Raw genomic sequence first — 23,539 nt, 5'->3', positions numbered from 1 at the left:
AGTCTGACACAGTGCTCTCTGCTGACACCTCTGTCCATGTCAGAAACTGTTCATAACAGGAGAGGTTTTCTATGAGGATTTGCTGCTGCTCTGAACAGTTCCTGACATGGACAGAGGCGGCAGCAGAGAGCACTGTGTCAGACTGGAAAGAATATACCACTTTCTGCAGGACATACAGCAGCTGATAAGTAATGGAAGACTGGAGATTTTTAATTGGAAGTAATTTACATATATGTATAACTTTCTGACACCAGACATTTACTTCCTCTGGAGTACCCCTTTAAGTGACAGTCAATACAACTTTAGCAGCTAGGGTCTTTATTAGGGTCAAAACCCTAAAACATGCCCCTTTGTGCTCCCACGCAGAAGTACTGCTCCATAGAGCCCCCACAAGTTAATGGTGTCCAATTTGTACCCCCAAAAGGTAATAAACCCCCCTTTGTGTGCCCACATGGTAATAGTATACCCCATTTGTGACCCCTTTGACAGTAAGAGTGCCCCCTTTCTGTAAGGCAATAGTGTGTCCTACAGGGTAATCATGCCCCCTCTGTCCCGACACAAGACAATTTATGGTGCCCTCTATAAGGTGACAGTGCCCCCCAAAGGGGCATATAATGGTAAAGTAGCTCGATCATTCGCCAAATACTGATCCCTTTATATCTGATCTATTTGGATGAACACATTATAGCGCCAAAGATGGACTGGGTAGAATTCATTTTAGTCTGTACCACAGAATTCAGTTCATCAAAGGGATCATCCTGCGCAAACTGCACTATGTGGAATATTAGAGGATGAAGGGGAGATTCAGGACCAGAGGGTAGCTCCAACCTTTGTCTCGCTGATCTGTGAAGTGTTACGACTTCCTGCAACACTGCAGATAATTATTACCTAAACCGTGGGGACATTCTGTAGTCTCAGATAGAACAGGAAAAAATAGAATTCACCCATATTCTTGTATATAGGAGCAGTATTATAGTAGTTATATTCTTGCATATAGGAGCAGTATTATAGTAGGTATATTCTTGTATATAGGAGCAGTATTATAGTAGTTATATTCTTGTATATAGGAGCAGTATTATAGTAGTTATATTCTTGTATATAGGAGCAGTATTATAGTAGTTATATTCCTGTGTATAGGAGGCAGTATTACAGTAGTTATATTCTTGTATATAGGAGCAGTATTATAGTAGTTATATTCTTGTATATAGGGGGCAGTATTATAGTAGTTATATTCTTGTATATAGGAGCAGTATTATAGTAGTTATATTCTTGTATATAGGAGCAGTATTATAGTAGTTATATTCTTGTATATAGGAGCAGTATTATAGTAGTTATATTCTTGTATATAGGAGCAGTATTATAGTAGTTATATTCTTGTATATAGGAGCAGTATTATAGTAGTTATATTCCTGTGTATAGGAGGCAGTATTACAGTAGTTATATTCTTGTATATAGGAGCAGTATTATAGTAGTTATATTCTTGTATATAGGAGGCAGTATTACAGTAGTTATATTCTTGTATATAGAGGGCAGTATTATAGTAGTTATATTCTTGTATATAGGAGCAGTATTAAAGTAGTTATATTCTTGTATATAGGAGCAGTATTATAGTAGTTATATTCTTGTATATAGGGGGCAGTATTATAGTAGTTATATTCTTGTATATAGGAGCAGTATTATAGTAGTTATATTCTTGTATATAGGAGGAGTATTATAGTATATTCTTGTATATAGGAGCAGTATTATAGTAGTTATATTCTTGTATATAGGAGCAGTATTATAGTAGTTATATTCTTGTATATAGGAGCAGTAGTATAGTAGTTATATTGTTGTATATAGGAGCAGTATTATAGGGGTTATATTCTTGTATATAGGAGCAGTATTATAGTAGTTATATTCTTGTATATAGGAGCAGTAGTATAGTAGTTATATTGTTGTATATAGGAACAGTATTATAGGGGTTATATTCTTGTATATAGAAGGCAGTATTATAGTAGTTATATTCTTGTATATAGGGGGGCAGTATTATAGTAGTTATATTCTTGTATATAAGAGCAGTATTATAGTAGTTATATTCTCGTATATAGGGGCAGTATTATAGTAGTAATATTCTTGTATATAGGGTGCAGTTTATAGTAGTTATATTCTTGAACATAGGAGCAGTATTATAGTAGTTATATTCGTGTGTATAGGAGCAGTATTATAGTAGTTATATTCTTGTATATAGGAGCAGTATTATAGTAGTTATATTCTTGTACATAGGACAGTATTACAGTAGTTATATCATTGTATATAGGGGCAGTATTATAGTAGTTATATTCCTGTATATAGGGGCAGTATTATAGTAGTAATATTCTTGTATATAGGGTGCAGTTTATAGTAGTTATATTCTTGAACATAGGAGCAGTATTATAGTAGTTATATTCGTGTGTATAGGAGCAGTATTATAGTAGTTATATTCTTGTATATAGGAGCAGTATTATAGTAGTTATATTCTTGTACATAGGACAGTATTACAGTAGTTATATCATTGTATATAGGGGCAGTATTATAGTAGTTATATTCCTGTATATAGGAGCAGTATTATAGTAGTTATATTCTTGTATATAGGGGCAGTATTATAGTAGTTATATTCCTGTATATAGGGGCAGTATTATAGTAGTTATATTCCTGTATATAGGAGCAGTATTATAGTATATTCTATAGTTATATTCTTGAACAAATGGACATAATTATATTAGTTATTTTCCCTTGCATAGGGACCAATGTTATAATACTTATATTCTTGTATTTAGAGGACAATAATATAGTGTTATTTGTTTGTACATAGGGGGTAGAATTATAGATAGAGAGACAACATTATATTCTCATAAGAAAGCAAACCTCCAGCAGAACATATACATTGTTAATTTAAAACCATCACAGAAAATGGAAAACAAAAAGAATTAATAACCATGTAATGATCTGTGATAAATGATCAGATTTTACAGTTAAGGGGTTAACAGGAGGTTGTACATTGATAGTGTGCGGTGGTGGTGGAGCGAGGTCCTGGTATATAGAATGTGATCAATATTACATTTAGAGCTAGAACAGTATCAGTTGTCTTGGTAACCAAGGAACTTCCCTGCCGTGTTTTCTGGCAAAAAAAAATTACATTATGAAGGAAATCCCCGATGGAAAACATTTAAATGTAAGTTTATAATATCACTGTCCACAATACAATATGTGAGAATGACTATATATATATATATATATATATATATATATATATATATATATATATATATATACTGTGTATATATAATGGAATGTGATGGCACACTGAGGAATTTAAGTGAAAAATGCAGTGGTTTTCCCCCATATTCAGTGAATATATATCTAGCTTGAGTCTGCTGTGGAAGAGACTAAATAAGCGAAAGATATGAAATGGGTGGATAGATAGCTAGATAGATAGGAGAGAGATAGATAGATAGGAGATAGATAGATAGGAGATAGATAGATAGGAGATAGATAGATAAATAGATAGATAGATAGATAGATAGATAGATAGATAGATAGATAGATAGATAGATAGATAGGAGATAGATAGGAGATAGATAGATAGATAGGAGATAGATAGATAGATAGGAGATAGATAGATAGATAGGAGATAGATAGATAGATAGATAGATAGGAGATAGATAGATAGATAATAGGAGATAGATAGATAGATAGATAGATAGATAGATAGATAGGAGATAGATAGATAGATAGATAGATAGATAGATAGATAGACAGTCTTATACAGTACAGGATGGGAGATGGTGGAGCACTGACTGTACTACTACTGTATATGCACTACAGCAGTCTTATACAGCACTGTACAGAAGGGGAGATGGTGGTGCACTGCCTGTACTACTACTGTACTGTATATGCACTTCAGCAGTCTTATACAGTGCAGGATGGGAGATGGTGGTGCACTGACTGTACTACTACTGTACTGTATATGCACTCCAGCAGTCTTATACAGTACAGGATAGGAGATGGTGGTGCACTGACTGTACTACTACTGTATATGCACTACAGCAGTCTTATACAGTACTGTACAGGAGGGGAGATGGTGGTGCACTGACTGTACTACTACTGTATATGCACTACAGCAGTCTTACACAGTACTGTACAGGAGGGGAGATGGTGGTGCACTGACTGTACTACTACTGTATATGCACTACAGCAGTCTTATACAGTACTGTACAGGAGGGGAGATGGTGGTGCACTGCCTGTACTACTACTGTATATGCACTACAGCAGTCTTATGCAGTACTGTACAGGAGGGGAGATGGTGGTGCACTGCCTGTACTACTACTGTACTGTATATGCACTCCAGCAGTCTTATATAGTACTGTACTGTATGTGAAGCCTAAACTCACCAGGTACAACCCACAATCCTCGCTCGCAAAAACGTGCAGATACTGAGTACTTCAAGACTGGGGGCCCGAAAAGTGTTTGAGAACCGAGCAAGAGTTTGAGAACCAAAGCAAACTTTCCTTGAAAATACAGTTTGCGTTCCAAGCAGTTTGAGCACCGCAGTACCACTTTATATATATATATATATATAAATGCCAAGAGTTCAGAGAGACACTTTTTTCGTATAAGTAGTTCAGCTAATCCCTACTAGTCTGCTGAGGAATCTAGCACATGATCGCCATCTAGTGTTCGCAAAAGATAAATAACCTAGTGTTAAAATATACCTCTCATAACATCTACAAAAATTAAATACATAGGTAAATACAGAAAATACATAGGTAATGCTCGCCTTATGTATGCTGTCCATTTTTGTTTCAATTTAGTTTCTCCATTGGCCTTTTAGTGCCCCGTTGTGCTCATGCTTCTGCAAGTCTGGTGGGCAGAGCTCTTACATAGGATTTGCTTACTGTCAAGAGACCCTTCTATATAGAGGAGATACCCCGTTCAGAACTTACATCAACAAGCCAAAGCGGCTACAATAAGCATCTTTTTTTTTTCTTAAAGGGCCAGCACATCAAAAAGAAATATGTTTTCTCTGTGTTGCTGCAAGGGAACTGAAGCAATATTTTCATGCAGAATTTAGCTGACTGCTGGGTATCCAACAATGTATCCATGCTGCCTTCACCTATAGTACTCACCTTTCCTAGGTTTGAACAATGTTACTCAGATACTCCCAGGACTTACAGTAGGACTGAACTAGATATAACAACCAGCCAGTGGCAAGGACAAAACTTTAAGGGGAATGAGTCACCTAGAGGTGTTTTTACTGATTAAGGCTGGGTTCACACTACGTATATTTCAGTCAGTATTGTGGTCCTTATAGCAACCAAAACCAGGAGTGGATTGAAAACACAGAAAGGATCTGATCACATAATGTTGTAATTGAGTGGATGGCCGCCATTTAATGGCAAATATTTGCTGTTATTTTTAGAACAACGGCTGTTATATTGAAATAATGGCCGTTATTTACTGTTATATGACGGCCATCCACTCAATTTCACCATTGTGTGAACAGATCCTTTCTGTGTTTTCAATCCACTCCTGGTTTTGGTTGCAATATGCGGACCACAATACTGACTGAAATATACGTAGTGTGAACCCAGTAGAACCAGATGTCCAGGGTAATACACAGTATGGCTATGTTCAAACAACATATTTCCTCTTCCTTTTTGGGGAAAAAAAATGACATCCACCATTTTGTTGTTTGGCCGTCTGTCAGTGCAATGATGGCTGTTGATACATTATTCTAGTTCATGTGGACTATTCGCCCTTAGGATGTGTCTGTAATTGAAAAGTCCATTGAATTTAATAGTAAAATGTTGAATGGACGGTGAAAAAAGAAATAGAAAAAATAACGTCCACTGTTTGCAAAAGACGTCCGAAAAAAATTGTTGTGATCATTATTCTGACGTCCGCGTAGACAAAGTCCGTCATTTTATACTCTATACACTATGTCACGGCCGCAGCGGCGTCCCGCGTTCCGGGCCGCCGCCTCCTGCCCCATGCAGCAGCCGGTGTCCATAGTCAGGGACCCGGCGCTGCTACTACTTCGGCCCCGGGGGGCGCCTCACCTCTCCACGCTCCTGTCTCTCGCTGTGCCGGCCGGCGCGCGCGTCCCCGCCTCCTAGGGCCGCGCAGCGCGCCGGCTGTCTCAGATTTAAAGGGGCAGTGCGCTCCTAATTGGTAGTTGCACCCAATCACTCCCCTATAAATCCCAGCATGCCCTGTCCCTTGTGTTGGAGCCTCTACATGCTTCCCATAGCGTTGGCCCAGCCCCTGTTGTTCCTGTTTCCTATCTGCCACCTGGTCCCAAGTCCTTGTTCCTGATTCCTTCCCGCTACCTGGTCCCTAGTCCTTGTTCCTGGTTCCTATCCGTTGCCTGGTCCCTAGTCTGTGTTCCTGGTTCCTGTTCCCCTGTGTCACCGTGGCTCCTGAGTTCAGCCTGTCACCTGCGGACACGCCTACTGCTCCTGCCACGCCTCGCCTGCCGTCACCAGCAACCAAGCCAGGGGTAGCGACCTGGGGGTCGCCTGCCGCAGCAAGTCCATCCCGTCCATGTTTCTAATGTTTCTATTTTCTATTATGATTTTTGTTTGTTTTATTTTCAATACATTGTTATGAGGGCAGCCATCTTGCCTGAGGTATTATTAACTGCATTTAGTGACATGTTTTAAGGCAAGCCTCTTGGACATAGACACAATCCCCATCTTTCTTTGTTTATGTATGGGACACATTTGTAGGCATGCTCTGTGACCTCTGTCACCTGTGCAAAGGTCATTTTACAGGGAAGGGGAGGCTCTCCGTCTACAGGTGTCACCCTTTGCTGTAGGGCAATGGGGGGAGATTTATCAAACATGGTGTAAAGTGAAACTGGCTCAGTTGCCCCTAGCAACCAATCAGATTCCACCTTTCATTTTCCAAAGAGTCTGTGAGGAATGAAAGGTGGAATCTGATTGGTTGCTAGGGGCAACTGAGCCAGTTTCACTTTACACCATGTTTGATCAATCTCCCCCACAATCTGCCCCTTTATTACGGCAAACAGCAGGAGGGCTCAGCACCATGACCTCCACCGAACCTCTGACATGTGACCATAACATATGAGAAGTTTGTTGAAATGATACCTATTAACATAAAAACAATAGGTCATTGTCTGAGAACACATTCCCTTTACCAAACTGCACGATACAGAATAGCATTTTATAGTCAGAGATTTTTCATTCTGTAGCTGATAAGTATGGGAAGACTTAAGATTTTTTAATAGAAGTAAATTACAAATCTGTATAACTTTCTGACACTAGTTGATTTGAAAGAAAAAGATTTTCGCTGGACAGCCCCTTTAAATTATTAAATTATATATATTCATGCAACTACCACTAGATGGCGCTGAAGAGATGTCACACTTACCTCTTACACTGCGGATAGGGAATAAGTTAAAGGTATTCTGGAGGAACAAAAATCTTTTGACTCAACTGTTGTCTGAGAGTTATACAGATCTGTAAATTACTTTTATAAAAAAATCTCAAGTCTTCCAGTACTTATCAGCTGCTGCATGTCCTACAGGAAGTAGCATAGTCTTTCCAGTCTGGCACAGTGCTCTCTGCTGCCACCTCTGTCCTTCCAGTCTGGCACAGTGCTCTCTGCTGCCACCTCTGTCCTTCCAGTCTGGCACAGTGCTCTCTGCTGCCACCTTCTGTTTAGAGCAGAAAAAAATCCTCATAGAAAACCTCTCCTTCTCTGGACAGTTCATGACACGGACAGAGGTGGCAGCAGAGAACACTGTGTCAGACTGGTAAGAATACACCACTTCCTGCAGGACATACAGCAGCTGATAAGTACTGCAAGGCTTTAGATTTTTATAAAAGTAATTTACAAATCTGTATAACTTTCTGACACCTGTTAATTTAAATAATTAAGAAAATAATTATCCCTTTAATTTAAGTTAGCACACCAACTATATTGATGCACTAAAGTGAAGAGTTTCTATTCAATGGACAGCAGGCAGAAAATAGTTTGTCTTTGTATATGTAAAATTTTTGTTGATTAGTTAAAAAAAATGAAAAAGAAAAGTCCTTCCCATACCATCTAGGTACAGATCCCAACAGCATGAGGCTGTCTCTAGGGGGGCTGCCATTGCCTGCCATGCCTTTGCATGTCACATTTTAGTTTGCCTTTATTTAGCTGTCAGCCCGATAAGACGCCGTTTGTCACATTTTGCACATTTTCTATTATTTTTTGACAGTAAATTGTAGAATTCTCTTGTTTACTGAGTTCGGCTTCTCTTATTTTATTGTATGACAGTTATGTTAATATTGCTAGAACACAAGCAGTATTGTACGCATTAACAATAGGGCTGTGAATGCCAATGAGAACATTGTGCGGTGTTGTCCTAGCCGTAATCTACTGTGATTTATAACAGATATGTATTCTGCCATCTAGTGGCCAGCAAAGAGATTACATGTGCCTAAAGGAATGCTTTGCATTTCCAAAATCTACATGAAACTACTTAATGTTCTTTATTGTTTCTTTATTTTTGTTTAAGCTGAATTCTGAATGTTTCTGTTATCAGTGACGTGCATTGTGGAGGAGCAGCTATAGGCCTATTCACCAAACTATTCACGAACATAACTATTAAGGTGGTCTCACAGATGATTGATTGCTTTCAGGGCTGGAGAAGTCTTGCTCCTGTGCTTTTAACCAATGTCGGACAGTTGTAGCCACGTCACATTGTCTTTTTGGAAGTTCCCATATACTTAAGAGAAGACAATAAGCATGTATGGGTGTACGTGATCTGCAAAGATGGATTCATACCCAGATTGGCTGAGAGCACCTCCACATTGATGAGTGACCCAGAGAACATTCCCCAACCACAACACCAATGCTGGAGTGTGCGAATAATGAACCCCATTGAAATCACTTTGAGATTTGAGCATATAACCTGGTGTCCCATAATCGGCGAAGCGGAGGGTGTCTGGTTAAAGTTTTCATCCACTTCGAGGGACAAAATTAACAAAAATAGAATGAAAAAATTAAATTAGGTTCGGTAACCAAGTTGTTAAATGGGGGTGCTATGCATCCCCACTTAACCTCCTGGGGCCAGACTGTAAGCAGCTATCTGTACAAGTGCTGCATACTATAATGGAGCATAACACCTGGCAAAATGATGGGTGTTCTCTTTCTGCCTTTTTATGTGTGTGTGTGTGTGTGTTTCCTTTTTTCTGATATTGGTATCATAAGGGCTATGTCGGATTTGGTAGACTATGTTGATGACCAGCAGATTGTCTGCTCAGCAACCTTCCAACAAGCTTTTTTAAGCAACCAGAGGCTCTATGGACTCTGCTCCTTGGAGAGGGTATGTCAGCACTCCTCTGTGACCCAGGGAATCTACCTCCTCGCGCCTGGACCAATTCTTTACAGCAGGGATGGGGACTCTTCAGCCCTCCAGCTGTTTCAAAACTACAATTCCCACCATGACTGACAACCGAAGCTTTAGCTTTATCCAGGCATGATGGGAATTGTAGTTCTACAACAGCCACTTAACCGCATAAGGGCCAGACTTTAATTCTGTCCCTCAAGGGGTTAAGTGGGCATGCCATGCATCATCACTTAACCCCCTGGGGGCCAGACTGTGCTTCATCTGCTGTGCTGAATGCACTGCGACCACCCCAGCAGAGAAGGGGTTAAGTGACTTAAGCTCTTCCTTGTTGAGGCAGGCGCACTGCACTTAGCACAATCTGGTCTCCAGGGGTTAAGTGATAATGCATAGCATCCCCACCTAACCTCCTTGGGGCCAGACTGTAAGCAGCTATCTGTACAGGTGATGTATAGTGTAACGTAGCACCTGTCAAAATGATAGGTGTTCTGCTCCTTCCTTTTGTGTGTGTGTCTCCTTTTTTGTTTTTTAGATAATGATATTTTTAGGACTACACCGGATTTGGTGGACTATGTCGATAACCAGCAGATATTTGACTGCCAAGCAGCTTTCCAACAAGCTTTTTTAAGCTTTAGTGTTCGCTCCTTGGAGAAGGTATGTCAGCACTCCTTTGGGATCCAGGTAATCCACCTCCTCACTCCTGGACCATCTTTTACAGTATGCATCCTCACTTAACCCCATGAGGGCCAGACTTTTTTAAACTTGGCCCCCAAGGTGTTAAATGGGGATACTATGTATCATCACTTAACCTCTTGGGGGCCAGATTGCGCTTCATCTTCTGTGCTGAACCCACTGTGTCCACTTCAGCAAAGAAGTAACCCAGTAACCTCTTTCCTTGCTGAGGCGGTCTAACTCCCCTCAGCACAGGGGATAAAGCACAGTCTTGTCTTCAGGGGGTAAAGTGATGATGCACAGCATCCCCACCTAACCTCTTGGGGGCCAGACTGTAAGCAGCTATCTTTACAGGAGGTGTATACTGTAAAGGAGCATAACGCCTGTCAAAATTATGGGTGTTCAGCCGCTGGCTTTTTGTGTGTGTGTGTGTGTTTACTTTTTCAGATATCTGTATCCTGAGGACTACAATGGATATGAGCTGATAACATGTTGGTCTACCCTCACGCACTTTTATAGCTGATTTTCACCCCTCACATCGATAGCACATGGTGTTCTGCAATTTCCATTTCACTCATTCCCAATTACGTATTATAAAAGCTGTATGGGTTGTCACCCACCTTTCTCCGGAGTAGATCTAACTATATGATGGCTAAAGAGAACCTCTAACTACCTGACAGGAGAGGACGACTCAAGGATTGATACGTATTGATTACTTTTGTCTGGCAGAGAGGTTCCCTGATTTCCATGTATTGTATTGTTGCAAGCTGGGAGTATTACATTAGGTGACATTGGTCTTATATAATAGAGCTGTACTCTTCTGGAGAACGGAGCTGATGTCCTTTAAGTGGGAAGTGTCCGCCGTGTTACCACTCCAGCTCTTTTTATTATCCTGACTCAGTGATAAATGATTGTCCTTTGCCCCCGGTGAATATAAAACAGAATTCTATTAACTTTCTTAGCAGGGAAGTAAATGAGAGAAACACGCCAATGACTTGCACTCCCCGTTCCTGCATTCTGGACCATCAATGATTCCAGCAAATACAGTATTTAAAGTGTAATTTCCCTTATTTTTTACATTCACATAGTAAGGGCAATTGGCACCTATGTTAGGGAGAACATTTCAGAACATTTGGGGGCCACCCCTGTCCTCTGGTTGTGTGTGGTATTGTAATTCAGCTCCATTCACTTTAATGGAATTGACCTGCAAACTCCACACCCAAACTGAGGACAGGCGAGGTGCTGTTTCTGAAAGATAGCGGACATGTTTAAAAAAAAAAAAAAAACCCTGGATGACCCATGTAAGTGAGTGAGAGTGCCGGTCATTTAATACCGAATCTACACTACCGTTCAAAAGTTTGGGGTCACATTGAAATGTCCTTATTTTTGAAGGAAAAGCACTGTACTTTTCAATGAAGATAACTTTAAACTTGTCCTAACTTTAAAGAAATACACTCTATACATTGCTAATGTGGTAAATGACTATTCTAGCTGCAAATATCTGGTTTTTGGTGCAATATCTACATAGGTGTATAGAGGCCCATTTCCAGCAACTATCACTCCAGTGTTCTAATGGTACAATGTGTTTGCTCATTGGCTCAGATGGCTAATTGATGATTAGAAAACCCTCGTGCAATCATGTTCACACATCTGAAAACAGTCTAGCTCGTTACAGAAGCTACAAAACTGACCTTCCTTTGAGCAGATTGTGTTTCTGGAGCATCACATTTGTGGGGTCAATTAAACGCTCAAAATGTCCAGAAAAAGAGAACTGTCATCTGAAACTCGACAGTCTATTCTTGTTCTTAGAAATGAAGGCTATTCCATGCGAGAAATTGCTAAGAAATTGAAGATTTACTACAACGGTGTGTACTACTCCCTTCAGAGGACAGCACAATCAGGCTCTAACCAGAGTAGAAAAAGAAGTGGGAGGCTGCGTTGCACAACTAAGCAAGAAGATAAGCACATTAGAGTCTCTAGTTTGAGAAACAAACGCCTCACAGGTCCCCAACTGGCATCTTCATTAAATAGTACCCGCAAAACACCAGTGTCATCATCTACAGTGAGGAGGCGGCTGCGGAATTTTGGGCTTCAGAGCAGAGTGGCAAAGAAAAAGCCATATCTGAGACTGGCCAATAAAAGAAAAAGGTTAAGATGGGCAAAAGAACACAGACATTGGACAGAGGAAGACTGGAAAAAAGTGTTGTGGACGGATGAATCCAAGTTTGAGGGGTTTGGATCACAAAGAAGAACGTTTGTGAGGCGCAGAAGAAATGAGAAGATGCTGGAAGAATGCCTGACGCCATCTGTTATACATGGTGGAGGTAATGTGATGGTCTGGGGTTGGTGCTGGTAAGGTGGGAGATTTGTACAGGGTAAAAGGGATTCTGAATAAGGAAGGCTATCACTCTGCACCGCCATGCCATACCCAGTGGACAGAGCTTGATTGGAGCCAATTTCATCCTACAACAGGACAATGACCCTAAACACACCTCCAAATTGTGCAAGAACTATTTACAGCAGAAGCGGCAGCTGGTATTCTATCATAGGTAATGGAGTGGCCAGCGCAGTCACCAGATCTGAACCCCACTGAGCTGTTGTGGGAGCAGCTGGACCGTATGGTACGCCAGAAGTGCCCATCCAACCAATCCAACTTGTGGGAGCTGCTTCTAGAAGAGTGGGGGGCAATTTCTCCAGCTTACCCCAACAGATTAATAGCTAGAATGCCAAAGGTGTGCAATGCTGGAATTGCTGCAAAAGGAGAATTCTTTGACGAAAGCAAAGTGTGATGTAAAAACAATGTTATTTCAAATACAAATGATTATTTCTAACCTTATCAATGTCTTGACTCTATTTTCTATTCATTTCACAACGTATGGTGGTGAATAAGTGTGACTTTTCATGGAAAACACAAATTTTTTTTGAGTGACCCCAAACTTTTGAACGGTTTTAAATATTAAACGTTATTGTCTGTTCTGTATGTAAATAAAGTACCTGGAACCTTTGGGGTGTTATACAGTTATGGAGTAATTGTTCTGCATTCATCTCTCCTCCTGCTGCAAGCACGCCTCCTGCCTGATGAGTGACAGTTGATGTCAATCATTAGGTATGAGGCGTGCTTGCAGCAGGAGGAGAGATGAATGCAGAACAATGACTCCATGACTGTGTAATACCCCATTACCCTATATGTGCCTGGGGTCGTGATATATGCTGTGTTAAAGAAGCCTTTAGGAGCTATAGGGCAGTGCTTCTCAAACTTTTTCTACTGGAGCCTCACCCAACAGACCAAGGCAATGCCCGTGCCTCACCAGACTGACCAAGAGGATGCCTGGGCCTCACTACATGTGGTGAAAGTCCATTTAAAAGATGAAAATAATGCTAGGACTACCTCTCACCTAGCTCCCTAGCTCTAGATTCTAATAAAGCAAGGAATAAAGTTGCTAAAATGGAGATAGTTACAAACAGCAAAAGGACTGTGCAGATCATAGTAACTTTTGTGCAAACTGCCTCCCCAGCTGGGCCTCACCAACAACTAGGGGGCGCCTCACTGGTGAGGCCCGCCTCACAGTTTGAGAAGCACTGCTATAGGGGATGCAAGGGCTTTGGTGTTATGTTTAAGCTAGGTTCACACATCATATTTTGGTCAGTAGTTGTAGCCTAAATGAGGAGATATTGGTTGAAATAATACTGACAAAACACTACGTATGAACATAGCCTTAGGCTACATTCACACGTTCCTGAATTTTCACGACCGTACATTATGTCCGCAATCTGCAAAAAATACATCTGTAATGCATTTGTAATCCATATTTCTTGCAGATCAGTAAAACTGAAAAGTCGCCTGTTAAAATGGCTGCCAGGAGGAGCTACAACCGTCACATCAGAATTACGGATCTTATTTTTCAGATGTTACGGAGGATACTTTCATAACGTCTGAAGAATTACGAACACCCTGTGGTGTCCCACTATGGGTGTTACTATTATTCACACCCTTCGTAAAAGTCTGTACTTTTTGTGGTCTTATTGCAGCCAGAGTAGTATTTAAAGATGACCACTAGATGTCGCTATGTTATGTGTTTATGGAAGCTGCACAGCTGAAGTGTCTCAAAGGGTTATTGTGTTTGTATGTACCAGATTCTGTGAACCATTACGATCTTTACTTTCTTCTGTCCTATCCCCTCTTCCCTTTCTACTCTTCTGTTGCACTCTTTCTACCCAACCACAGCGCACCTTAAACGCAGGTTAGGAAGTTAGGCTCCTTGGGTGAAGGAGGAGTCTTTGTTGAGATTCTGTGGAGGAAGGACGCAGCTCAGATAGCTCTCCACAGTAGTCCTACCTGGGCCCTGGCCCTCCACCAGGTCCCCTCTACAGAAAAGTCGTAGTCTTACCCAGTACCCCGCATGGGTAGGACGCAGAACAGTGCCCTCTTTCAAACTTCTTTCTTGAAGTACCTACACGCTGTGTGATGCATTGCAAAACCCTTCAGGAGAGGACTAGCCAACAGATAATCTCAACCCACGCCGAGGACCAGGATTAACCACAGTGCAGGACAGTATCCACTAAAGAGCCAAAGAGCTAGGAACTTATCCGGGTGGAGCAAAGTTACTGGAAAGTCTATGAACTCCATCTCGCAGTGCGAGTGTCAGCAGGAAACCCTCACCACTCTGCTCATTCCAGGTAACAAGGTCTGGGGCCTGTGTCACCCATTAGTACGGTTCAGCCAAAGCTAGTGGGCATAAGGTGGTGTGAAGACTATAGGAACTATAGTGAATACATGGGCACAGGTTGTCTTCTTTTTCTTCTTCTACAAGTATTTTTCTATACAGTCCAACATCCCGGCAGAGCATATCACTACTTGGGTTGAGACTCTCATGGCACCCTCCTCTCTACTACGCTACCTCAGTACAACCTTATCAACTCTACTACATCCTAAGCACTTACCAAGCAAATATGGTGGTTTTATGTCTCAGTATTTTATGTCTCAGTATTTATTGGAACTTTGTCAAGTGTATACCTAAGCACCTTTGTATTACCTGTTGCACATTTGCCAATAGTAAACCAAGTCAACGTTATCAATGGAGTCTGTGATTATTTACTACCGCCTGCACAGCATATACTGTACACTGCAACCTTGGGACTTTTCTCTTTCTGTGGGTGGCGGGTCCTACTACTATTCAGGAGGGTCATTACACCGCTCTAGCCACCTGTGACAGCACTATCCCAAGGGACCTGGCAGCAACCCGACAGGACACCGACCACAGGGGAAAAGGGTACAACCGGTCTTACACTTTAAAAGCAGGCGTGCCATCACGCCTGTGTGGCCACAGGCACTCGCGTCACGTGACAAAACCCAAAGGTCCAACAGTAGTAGTAGTGACGTCACACTTCCATTTAGCAAGTGACCGGCCGTCCCACCGCTACAACATCATCCGGGGGCACACCACAACTCCCATAGACTTGTATAGGACAAGCCGTGCTGCAATTACGGTCCATACTAGGGCCTGTCAGTAATTTTTGCGGCACAGATTACGGGGTATTCACGGATTCATAAAATTATGGATGTGTCAATAGCCCAATAGAAAGGAATAGGGGTCCATTTACACAGAAAAAATATCTGACAGATTATCTGCAAACGATTTGAAGCCAAAGCCAGGAATGGATTTGAAATAAGGAGATATCTCAGTCTTTCCTTTATGACCTGATCTCTGTTTATAGTCTGTTCTTGGCTTTGAGTTCAAATCTTTGGGAAATAATCTGTCAGATAATCTTTCTGTGTAAATGGACCCTAGGTCCTTTCTCTTGTCCGTAATTGTCTGGGTTCCTACTGCTTTGGGCCCTGGGTTACTGCCCGAAAAGGACCTATTATAATCCACTACTGTGACTGTTGTCCCATTTGGGTGTGTCCTCTAATTAAATTCCATTGACTTAAATGGAAAGGACGAGTAAAAAAAAATAAGTTCTGAGTGCGAACAGCAAGCAGGAAAAAATTGTCATGTCGATTATTTCTGCAACTACATTGTGTGAACAACGGTTATCCAGGCTTGGAAAAACATGGCCACTTTCTTACAGAAACAGCACCAGTCTTGTCCTCAGTTTGGATGTGGTTTTGCACCCATCGTAGAGAATGGAGCTAAATTGCACATAAACTGGAGACAAGTGCAATGCTGTTTTTAAAAGAAAGTATCCATGCTTTGTCTAATTCTAGAAAAACCCTTTAAGATCACTGCTTGTTGTGAATGAATGAAGCCACTCTTTCTATCTCCAAGCTGAGAGCTCAGATCTGCGCACAGCTGCGGATCCTATTGTGGTCAGTCCAGCAGATCCTCAGCTGCAGCCATACATTGTGACTACACTATTGTATCTTGTTAACTTCTCAGTATGAACAAGGAACCCTCCAGATTGGTGAGAAATAGATGCACTAAGTATATGAGAAACTTTCAAAACTTTTTCTAATGCATAAATCCCTTTAAGAAATTTCAGGAATGAAGAAGAATTCTCCACAGTCAGGGAAATTAGTGAACCTAAAGATGAAGGTGCAGGGTATAAGACTCCTTACTCCTCTATAAGTATGGGAATGAGCCGGGAACTTTGACCTGGTAGCCAGCCAGGCATACATAGTAGGGAAGGGAGGGCTCGGCATTCATGAGGTGACGTTCATCTGGAAGCTGTTAACTTCCCAAGGTCTGGCAGAGAGTAGTATTGTGGGCAGCTCCCTCCCTGCACCAGGCCTCTATGTGTCAACAGCAGCCACCCCAGTAGAGAAAATGCTGAGACTGCTGGGCACTGATGACTACGAGGTGGGCACCAGGATCAAAGGCCTCAGCCCCCGCGCCATCTTCACCCTGGCCTTGGGCGCTGTCGGATTCCTTCTCTTAGGATTCATCATAGGTAAAGTAGCACTAACTACTAAACCAGGCAAAACTGAGGGTAGGATACCGGTAATAGTGACTCTAGATGAATGCACTGGCACCTAAGAGATGAGATTGTCAGAGGGTGCGGAAGAGTCTGCCATGCAATAGTTAGAGACCACCTGATGCATACGCCATAGATGCCATATTAGACTTGAGCATGCTCGAGTCCGATCGTTCGTCATGTGAACACCGGTGGCTAAATCCATAGGCTGTATCAATGTTTTCCGGACTCTGTAAGGCGGCATCCAACTTCTTCAGCCGCCGGTAATCAAATGCCGATCGAGTGGCCTGAGCCTGCTTGAGTTGCACTAGTGACCTTCAGGCTATGTTCACACACTGTAAAATAATAGCCAAATACCACAGTAAAATAGGTATGAAACATGGCTGTATTTTTAGGGGCCAGATTAAAGTCTATGGAAAAACAGCTGTTATGTGCACATAATGGTTTTCTTTTAGAATATGTGCACAGGTTGTTATTTTTTTTCCATAGAGGTTAATGTAGCATATTGTTAGATTATAAACACAGATGCGTTTTATACCTATTTTACTGTTGTATTTTGCATATATATATATATATATCAGTGGTGCCTTGGATGACGAGTATAATTCGTTCCGGGACCGTGCTTGTAATCAAAATCATCCACTCTTAAACCAAAGCAAATTTTCCCATAAGAAGTCATAGAAATGCAGACAATTGGTTCCACACCCCAAAAATAATGATTTATTATTCTGAATAACATGTAAAACAAACATTCAGAAACAGCAGAATCTGTGATATTATAAGTTACTGTACAGTAATGGAGAGAATGGGAAACGCAAGGACTGACAGAGACTGCAGGGAAAATGAAGGAATAAGCAGGGTATAGGGTGAGCACAGTATAGCAGCACTCTCTGTCCAGGAAGAGAGGGCTTACAGCTATGGAGCGATTACCTCCACAGTCCTGTCCCCTGATGTAAGCCCCAGCCTGAAGTGGATCTGCTATGATTTGGAAGGTGAGGGAGACTTCCTGGGTCGGAGTACAGAGCTGTAGATCTTTTTTGAAAGACTGGGAGCCCTTAAACCAAAACGCTCTTAAAAAATTATAATTAAACCAGCTACCACTGTGTGTATATATATATATATATATATATATATATATATATATATATATATATTGCTGCTTTAGATTCGGTAATATATACATGCAAATAACTTGAAGGGGTTATCCAGAACTATTAAGAAAAAAAAACACAGCTACCTTCTTGCAAATTACAATTACAATTCAGCTCCAGTAACTTCACTGGAATTGAGCTGCAAACCCCCATATTTAGGCTATGTTCTAACGCAGTATATTGCTCAGTATTTTGCAACCAAAACCAGGATTGGATTGAAAACACAGAAAGGTAATGTTCACACACAGTTGAAATTTAGTGGGTGGCCGCCGTCATTTAATGGCAAATAATTGCTGTTACTTTAAAACACCGTCCATTATTTACTGTCAAATGTCGGCCCTCCTCTAAATTTCAACAGGGTGTGAACATAGCCTTTTTTAATGGAGATTTATTCAACATGGTGTAAAGTGAAACTGGCTTAGTTGCCCCTAGCAACCAATCAGATTCCACCTTTCATTCCTCACAGACTCTTTGGAAAATGAAAGGTGGAATCTGATTGGTTGCTAGGGGCAACTGAGCTAGTTTCACTTTACACCATGTTGGATAAATCTCCCCTTCTGTGTGTTTCAATTCACTCCTGGCTTTGGTTGTAAAATACTGAACTAAAATACTGTGTGGGAACATAGACTTATTGGGGGAGATTTATCAAACATGGTGTAAAGTGAAACTGGCTCAGTTGCCCCTAGCAACCAATCAGATTCCACCTTTTATTCCTCACAGACTCTTTGGAAAATGAAAAGTGGAATCTGATTGGTTACTAGGGGCGACTGAGCCAGTTTCACTTTACACCATGTTGGATAAATCTCCCCCATTGTGTCTATTTATGTAAAACGAATGGAGTTGAGCTGCCAAACCATCTGGTGTGTACTGCCGGATCTACTGTATCGTGTGCCCTGGATCAATTTCTGTATTGGTCTCCAAACTACAACTCCCAGCATGCCTGGACACCCATTGACCATAGTCTAATGCAGGTATAGGGAACCCCTGGCCCTCCAGCTGTTGCAAAACTACAACTCCCATCATGCCTGGACAGCCAAAGCGAAGCTTTGGCTGTCCAGGCATGATGGGAGTTGTAGTTTTGCAACAGCTGGAAGGCGGTAGGTTCTCTATTCCTGCTATATTTTATCTAAGAAATAAAACAACTGTAAATCTTCTAGATTGACCATATCCTACCATTATATGTATGCAGCTGTCATGCAGAGCTATATATTTCTGGATAAACACCCCTGTCTAGTACTATCTGGCAGGAGGAGTCAGGATTACATGGGGGTTTATTTATAGGCTGTATCCTGGAATAACCACAGGTCTGCATAAGAGCTACCATCATAAAACGGTTGGATATATGTAATCCAATGCCAATATTAGGGTCCATTTACACAGAAAGATTATCTGACAGATTATCTGACAAAGATTTGAAGCCAAAGCCAGGAACAGACTATAAACAGAGATCAGGTCATAAGGAAAGCCTGAGATTTCTCCTCTTTTTCAAATCCATTCCTGGCTTTGGCTTCAAATCTTTGGCAGATAATCTGTCAGATAATCTTTCTGTGTAAATGGACCATTAGTTGCCTTAGTGTTTATGTAATTTAGGGTCTGTTCTCATGGTCCTGTATGCCGGGATTTGGATCCAAGCGAAGCTGCTCTTTAGTCCTGGTAAACAGTACTGTTATTTATGAGTCGGAATGAAAGAGTTAAAGGAGTACTCCAGTGAAAATTGTTTTCTTTCAAATCAACTGGTTTCAGAAAGCTTTATATAGATTTGTAATTTGCTTCTATTTAAAAATGTCAAGTCTTCCAGTACTTATCAGCTGCTGTATGTCCTGCAGGAAGTGGTGTATGCGTTCCAATCAGACACAGTGCACTCTGCTGCCACCTCTGTTTTAAACAGGTCCAGAGCAGCAGCAAATCGCCATAGAAAACCTCTCCTGTTCTGGACAGTTCTTGACATGGACAGAGGAGGCAGCAGAGAGCACTGTGTCAGACTGGAAAGAATACACCACTTCCTGCAGGACATACAGCAGCTGATAAGTACTGGAAGACTTGATATTTTTAAAATAGAAATAAAATACAAATCTATAGAACTTTCTTAAACCAGTTGATTTAAAATGAAAATATTTTCACTGGATAACTCCTTTAAATGCGACCTACTGTAATTTGTAGGGAGAGAGTTAACATTGTGGTGATATATTCAGGACGGTGTTTTTATAACATGAGGCCATGTAATTCCTTATTACTATATTACTGTGCTTGCTGTATCTGTAATCTATGTGTGCATTCATGTGAGGGAGATCAGGGCAGAACAGGACAGGTGGGGGAGGGGCTGACGACTCCATGTGCCCCCGGTGCTCGGCCAGCAAGCCTCTCTATTGAAATTCTGCATGGCCTCTAAGTGGCTGACAACATAAGAGGTTCAATTTCCCCCAATTGCTATTCAGTCTCTGTTGAGAAGAACATATGTGATTATCAAGGCCTGTTTCATACTAGTGTATTAAAGGGGAACTCCGGTGAAAATCTTTTTCTTTCAAATTAACTGGTATCAGAAATTTATATAGATTTGTAAATTATTTCTATTTTAAAATCTCAAGTCTTCCAATACTTATCAGCTGCTTTATGTCCTGCAGGAAGTGGTGTATGCTTTCCAGTCTGACTCAGTGCTCTCTGCTGCCACCTCTGTTCATGTCAGATACTGTTCAGAGCAGCAGCAAATCCCCATAGAATCCCCATGAACAGAGGTGGCAGCAGAGAGCATTGTGTCAGACTGGAAAGCATACACCACTTCCTGCAGGACATACACCACTTCCTGCAGGACATACAGCAGCTGATAAGAACTGGAAGACTTGAGATTTTTAAATAGAAATAATTTACAAATTTGTGTAACTTTCTGAAACCAGTTGATTTGAAAGAAAAGATTTTCACTGGATAACCCCTTTAACCCTTTAAGGACCCATGACGTACTGGTACATCATGGAATCCTGTCACTGAAGGACCCATGATGTACCTGTAAGCCAGTGGGTCTGGCGGCCCTATGAAGTGAGCTCAGGAGCTGAGCTCACTTCATAGCATGTGGGGACCGGCTGCTATATGCAGCCCAGTCCTCACTTTTAATGACGGGCCCCCACGATCGTGCGGCCACCCACCATTAACCCCTGCAGTGCCACGATTGCAGAAGCTCCTGTCACTGTTCGATCGGGACCTAACTGCCAGAGGTCTCTTACCTTCCTCCCGGCAGTCAGATCGGCGATCAGTGTATAGAGTCTGCACAGACAGGCTCTATGCAATGATCACAGATTACACTGATCAATGCTATGGCATAGCAGTGATCAGCATTAGAAATCCAATGTAAAAATGTTAAAGTCCCCTAAGGGGACATTAAAAAAATGTACAGTAAACAAAAAAAATTAAAAGTTTTTAAAAACACACCATAAAAAATGTAATTTAATAAAAAATTAAATTAGCCCCCTTTCTCATTTTATAAAGAAAACACATAAAATAAATAAATAAATAAACATATTATTACCCATAGCGTGCGTAATTGTCAGATCTATTAAAATAAATCAATATTGTTCCCGCACGGTGAGCAGCATAAGCAAAAAGCGGATAAAAAATAGATTTTTATTAGATTTTATTAAAAAAAAATAATAAAAATTGATCAATACGTCTAATATACACAAATATGGTACTAATAAAAAACTAGACATCATGGTGCAAAAAATGACACCGCATACAGCCCCGTATGTGCAAAAATAAAAGCGCAATAAGAGTCACAAGGGCCATCGTAATCACACCTATTTGTAAAAAAAAAAAAAGGTTTACTTTTAATAAAAATAGTACAACACTAGAAAAGCTATGTAAACCTCATGTCGCTGTATTCACACCGACCTATAGAATAAATATATTATGTCAGTTTTACCGTAAAGTGCATTACGTAAACCCGGAACCCCCCAAAATATGCAGAATTGTGTTTTTTTCCCCAAATTCACCCCATAAATAATATTTTGGGGGTTATGTCATACATGTCATGGTAAATTGAAAGACACCATTACAAAATTTTACCTATGTTACTTCTTTTCTCCTTCCCCTCTCCTTCACTCTTCCTACAGCGCCATCTGTTTTATTCCAGCACAGTGTTTCCTCACTGTAACTGGGTCATGTGATCATCAGCCTGCCCCACAGAAAATAACAGTGCTTAATGTGTCAAAGGAAGTGGTCTGCCCTGGGTCAGCTGACGTCCCGTGAACTACTGTACAGGATGACATTAACATCTATCATTTATATATTTATAAATATATAGGTCAAATAACTTTTTTTTAATTGCATTTTGAATAAGAAAGCATATTCTGATACCAACCCACTTATGATTCAAGGCATACACATGAACCTCTACTTTCTAATTATAGTAAACGTGAGAATTAATAGAACTTATATGTGTGGGTCTGTGTGTAGATAATCCAGTGTATTCTATTAGATGCAGCTTCAACCTGTCTCTTCCGCTTGTGCTTGTGACTGATGGGTTTCTTCTTGTCAGCAGTGTTCAGCGGAGTTGCTGAACTGTTTGGGTTCAGCATCGTTCTCCGAACCTGAAGGCTCTGCATTCGACTGAAGAAATTTGGCAATTTCGGTAAACACTACTTGTCAGCTCTTACAAATAAGAGGCAGGGAACAGCATTGTGCAGCTGCATCTCATAGGAGCACACTGGATCCTCAGCAGTCACATATAGCAGAGGAAGTTAGTGTGAGTTTAGAGAGTCGTGTAACTCTACAGTTTATCATTAAAGAGACTATATCACTAAGAAGTGTTTCTTCTTAGGGTGGTTTGCAAAATCCAGTGGAAGCGTCAACCCTTCTCAAGCACCTCAAAGTTTAAGAAAAGCGTTTTGGGATGAAATGAAGGCTGAAAATATCAAACATTATCTTCAGTAAGTATAATAGCTAATAAATAGCCCATCTATATCTGTGAGTTGCGGATCATCCTATGCCAAATATGTGAGGGTTATTTCATTCACTCCTTTATATCTTATAAGCCCCTGAGCAGCGTATTTCCCCGATTGTTACCTTGTTGTCAGAGTGTTCCAAAGGTCAGACCCCTCCCTCAATATTATAACTAGAGATGAGCAAGGTTCCCAAGTTTCATTTGGATAAATTGACCTGTGGAATCTATTTGGATTCTGATTTGAAAATGTCCCAATGCTCTGCAATGCGCTCTATGCTGCTCAAGGTATGTACAGGAGCAGGGGCACCTGTCGATGTCATCGGTCCCTGCTCCTGTAACATTCACTAAGTGTCCATATTCGCTAGGCTGAGTACAGAGCATCCTAGCCAGGGAATGTACTGAGTAGAAGTGATGAGGCAGACAATGCTGTTCACACCTCCTGTCCCGCCTAGTGTGCAGGAGCACAGATCTTTTTGACAGGCGTTCATGCTCCTGTAT

At 41.0% G+C, this 23,539-nt stretch overlaps 1 protein-coding gene across 1 annotated transcript in view; it reads left to right on the top strand.

Moving 5' to 3' along the window:
* Positions 1–16,703: 16,703 nt before the first annotated feature.
* Positions 16,704–23,539, top strand: part of LOC138794131 (putative N-acetylated-alpha-linked acidic dipeptidase) — a 47,918-nt gene continuing 41,082 nt past the window's right edge. Inside the window, exons 1-2 of the mRNA XM_069972900.1 lie at positions 16,704–16,936; positions 22,919–23,027. Of these exons, the coding sequence (XP_069829001.1) occupies positions 16,813–16,936; positions 22,919–23,027 (233 nt within the window). The 5' untranslated portion in view covers positions 16,704–16,812. The remainder of the gene's footprint in view (positions 16,937–22,918; positions 23,028–23,539) is intronic.

The sequence above is a fragment of the Dendropsophus ebraccatus genome, chromosome 5 (assembly GCF_027789765.1).
Source record: "Dendropsophus ebraccatus isolate aDenEbr1 chromosome 5, aDenEbr1.pat, whole genome shotgun sequence".
NCBI lineage: Eukaryota > Metazoa > Chordata > Amphibia > Anura > Hylidae > Dendropsophus > Dendropsophus ebraccatus.
This window is presented reverse-complemented; position numbering and strand designations above follow the sequence as displayed.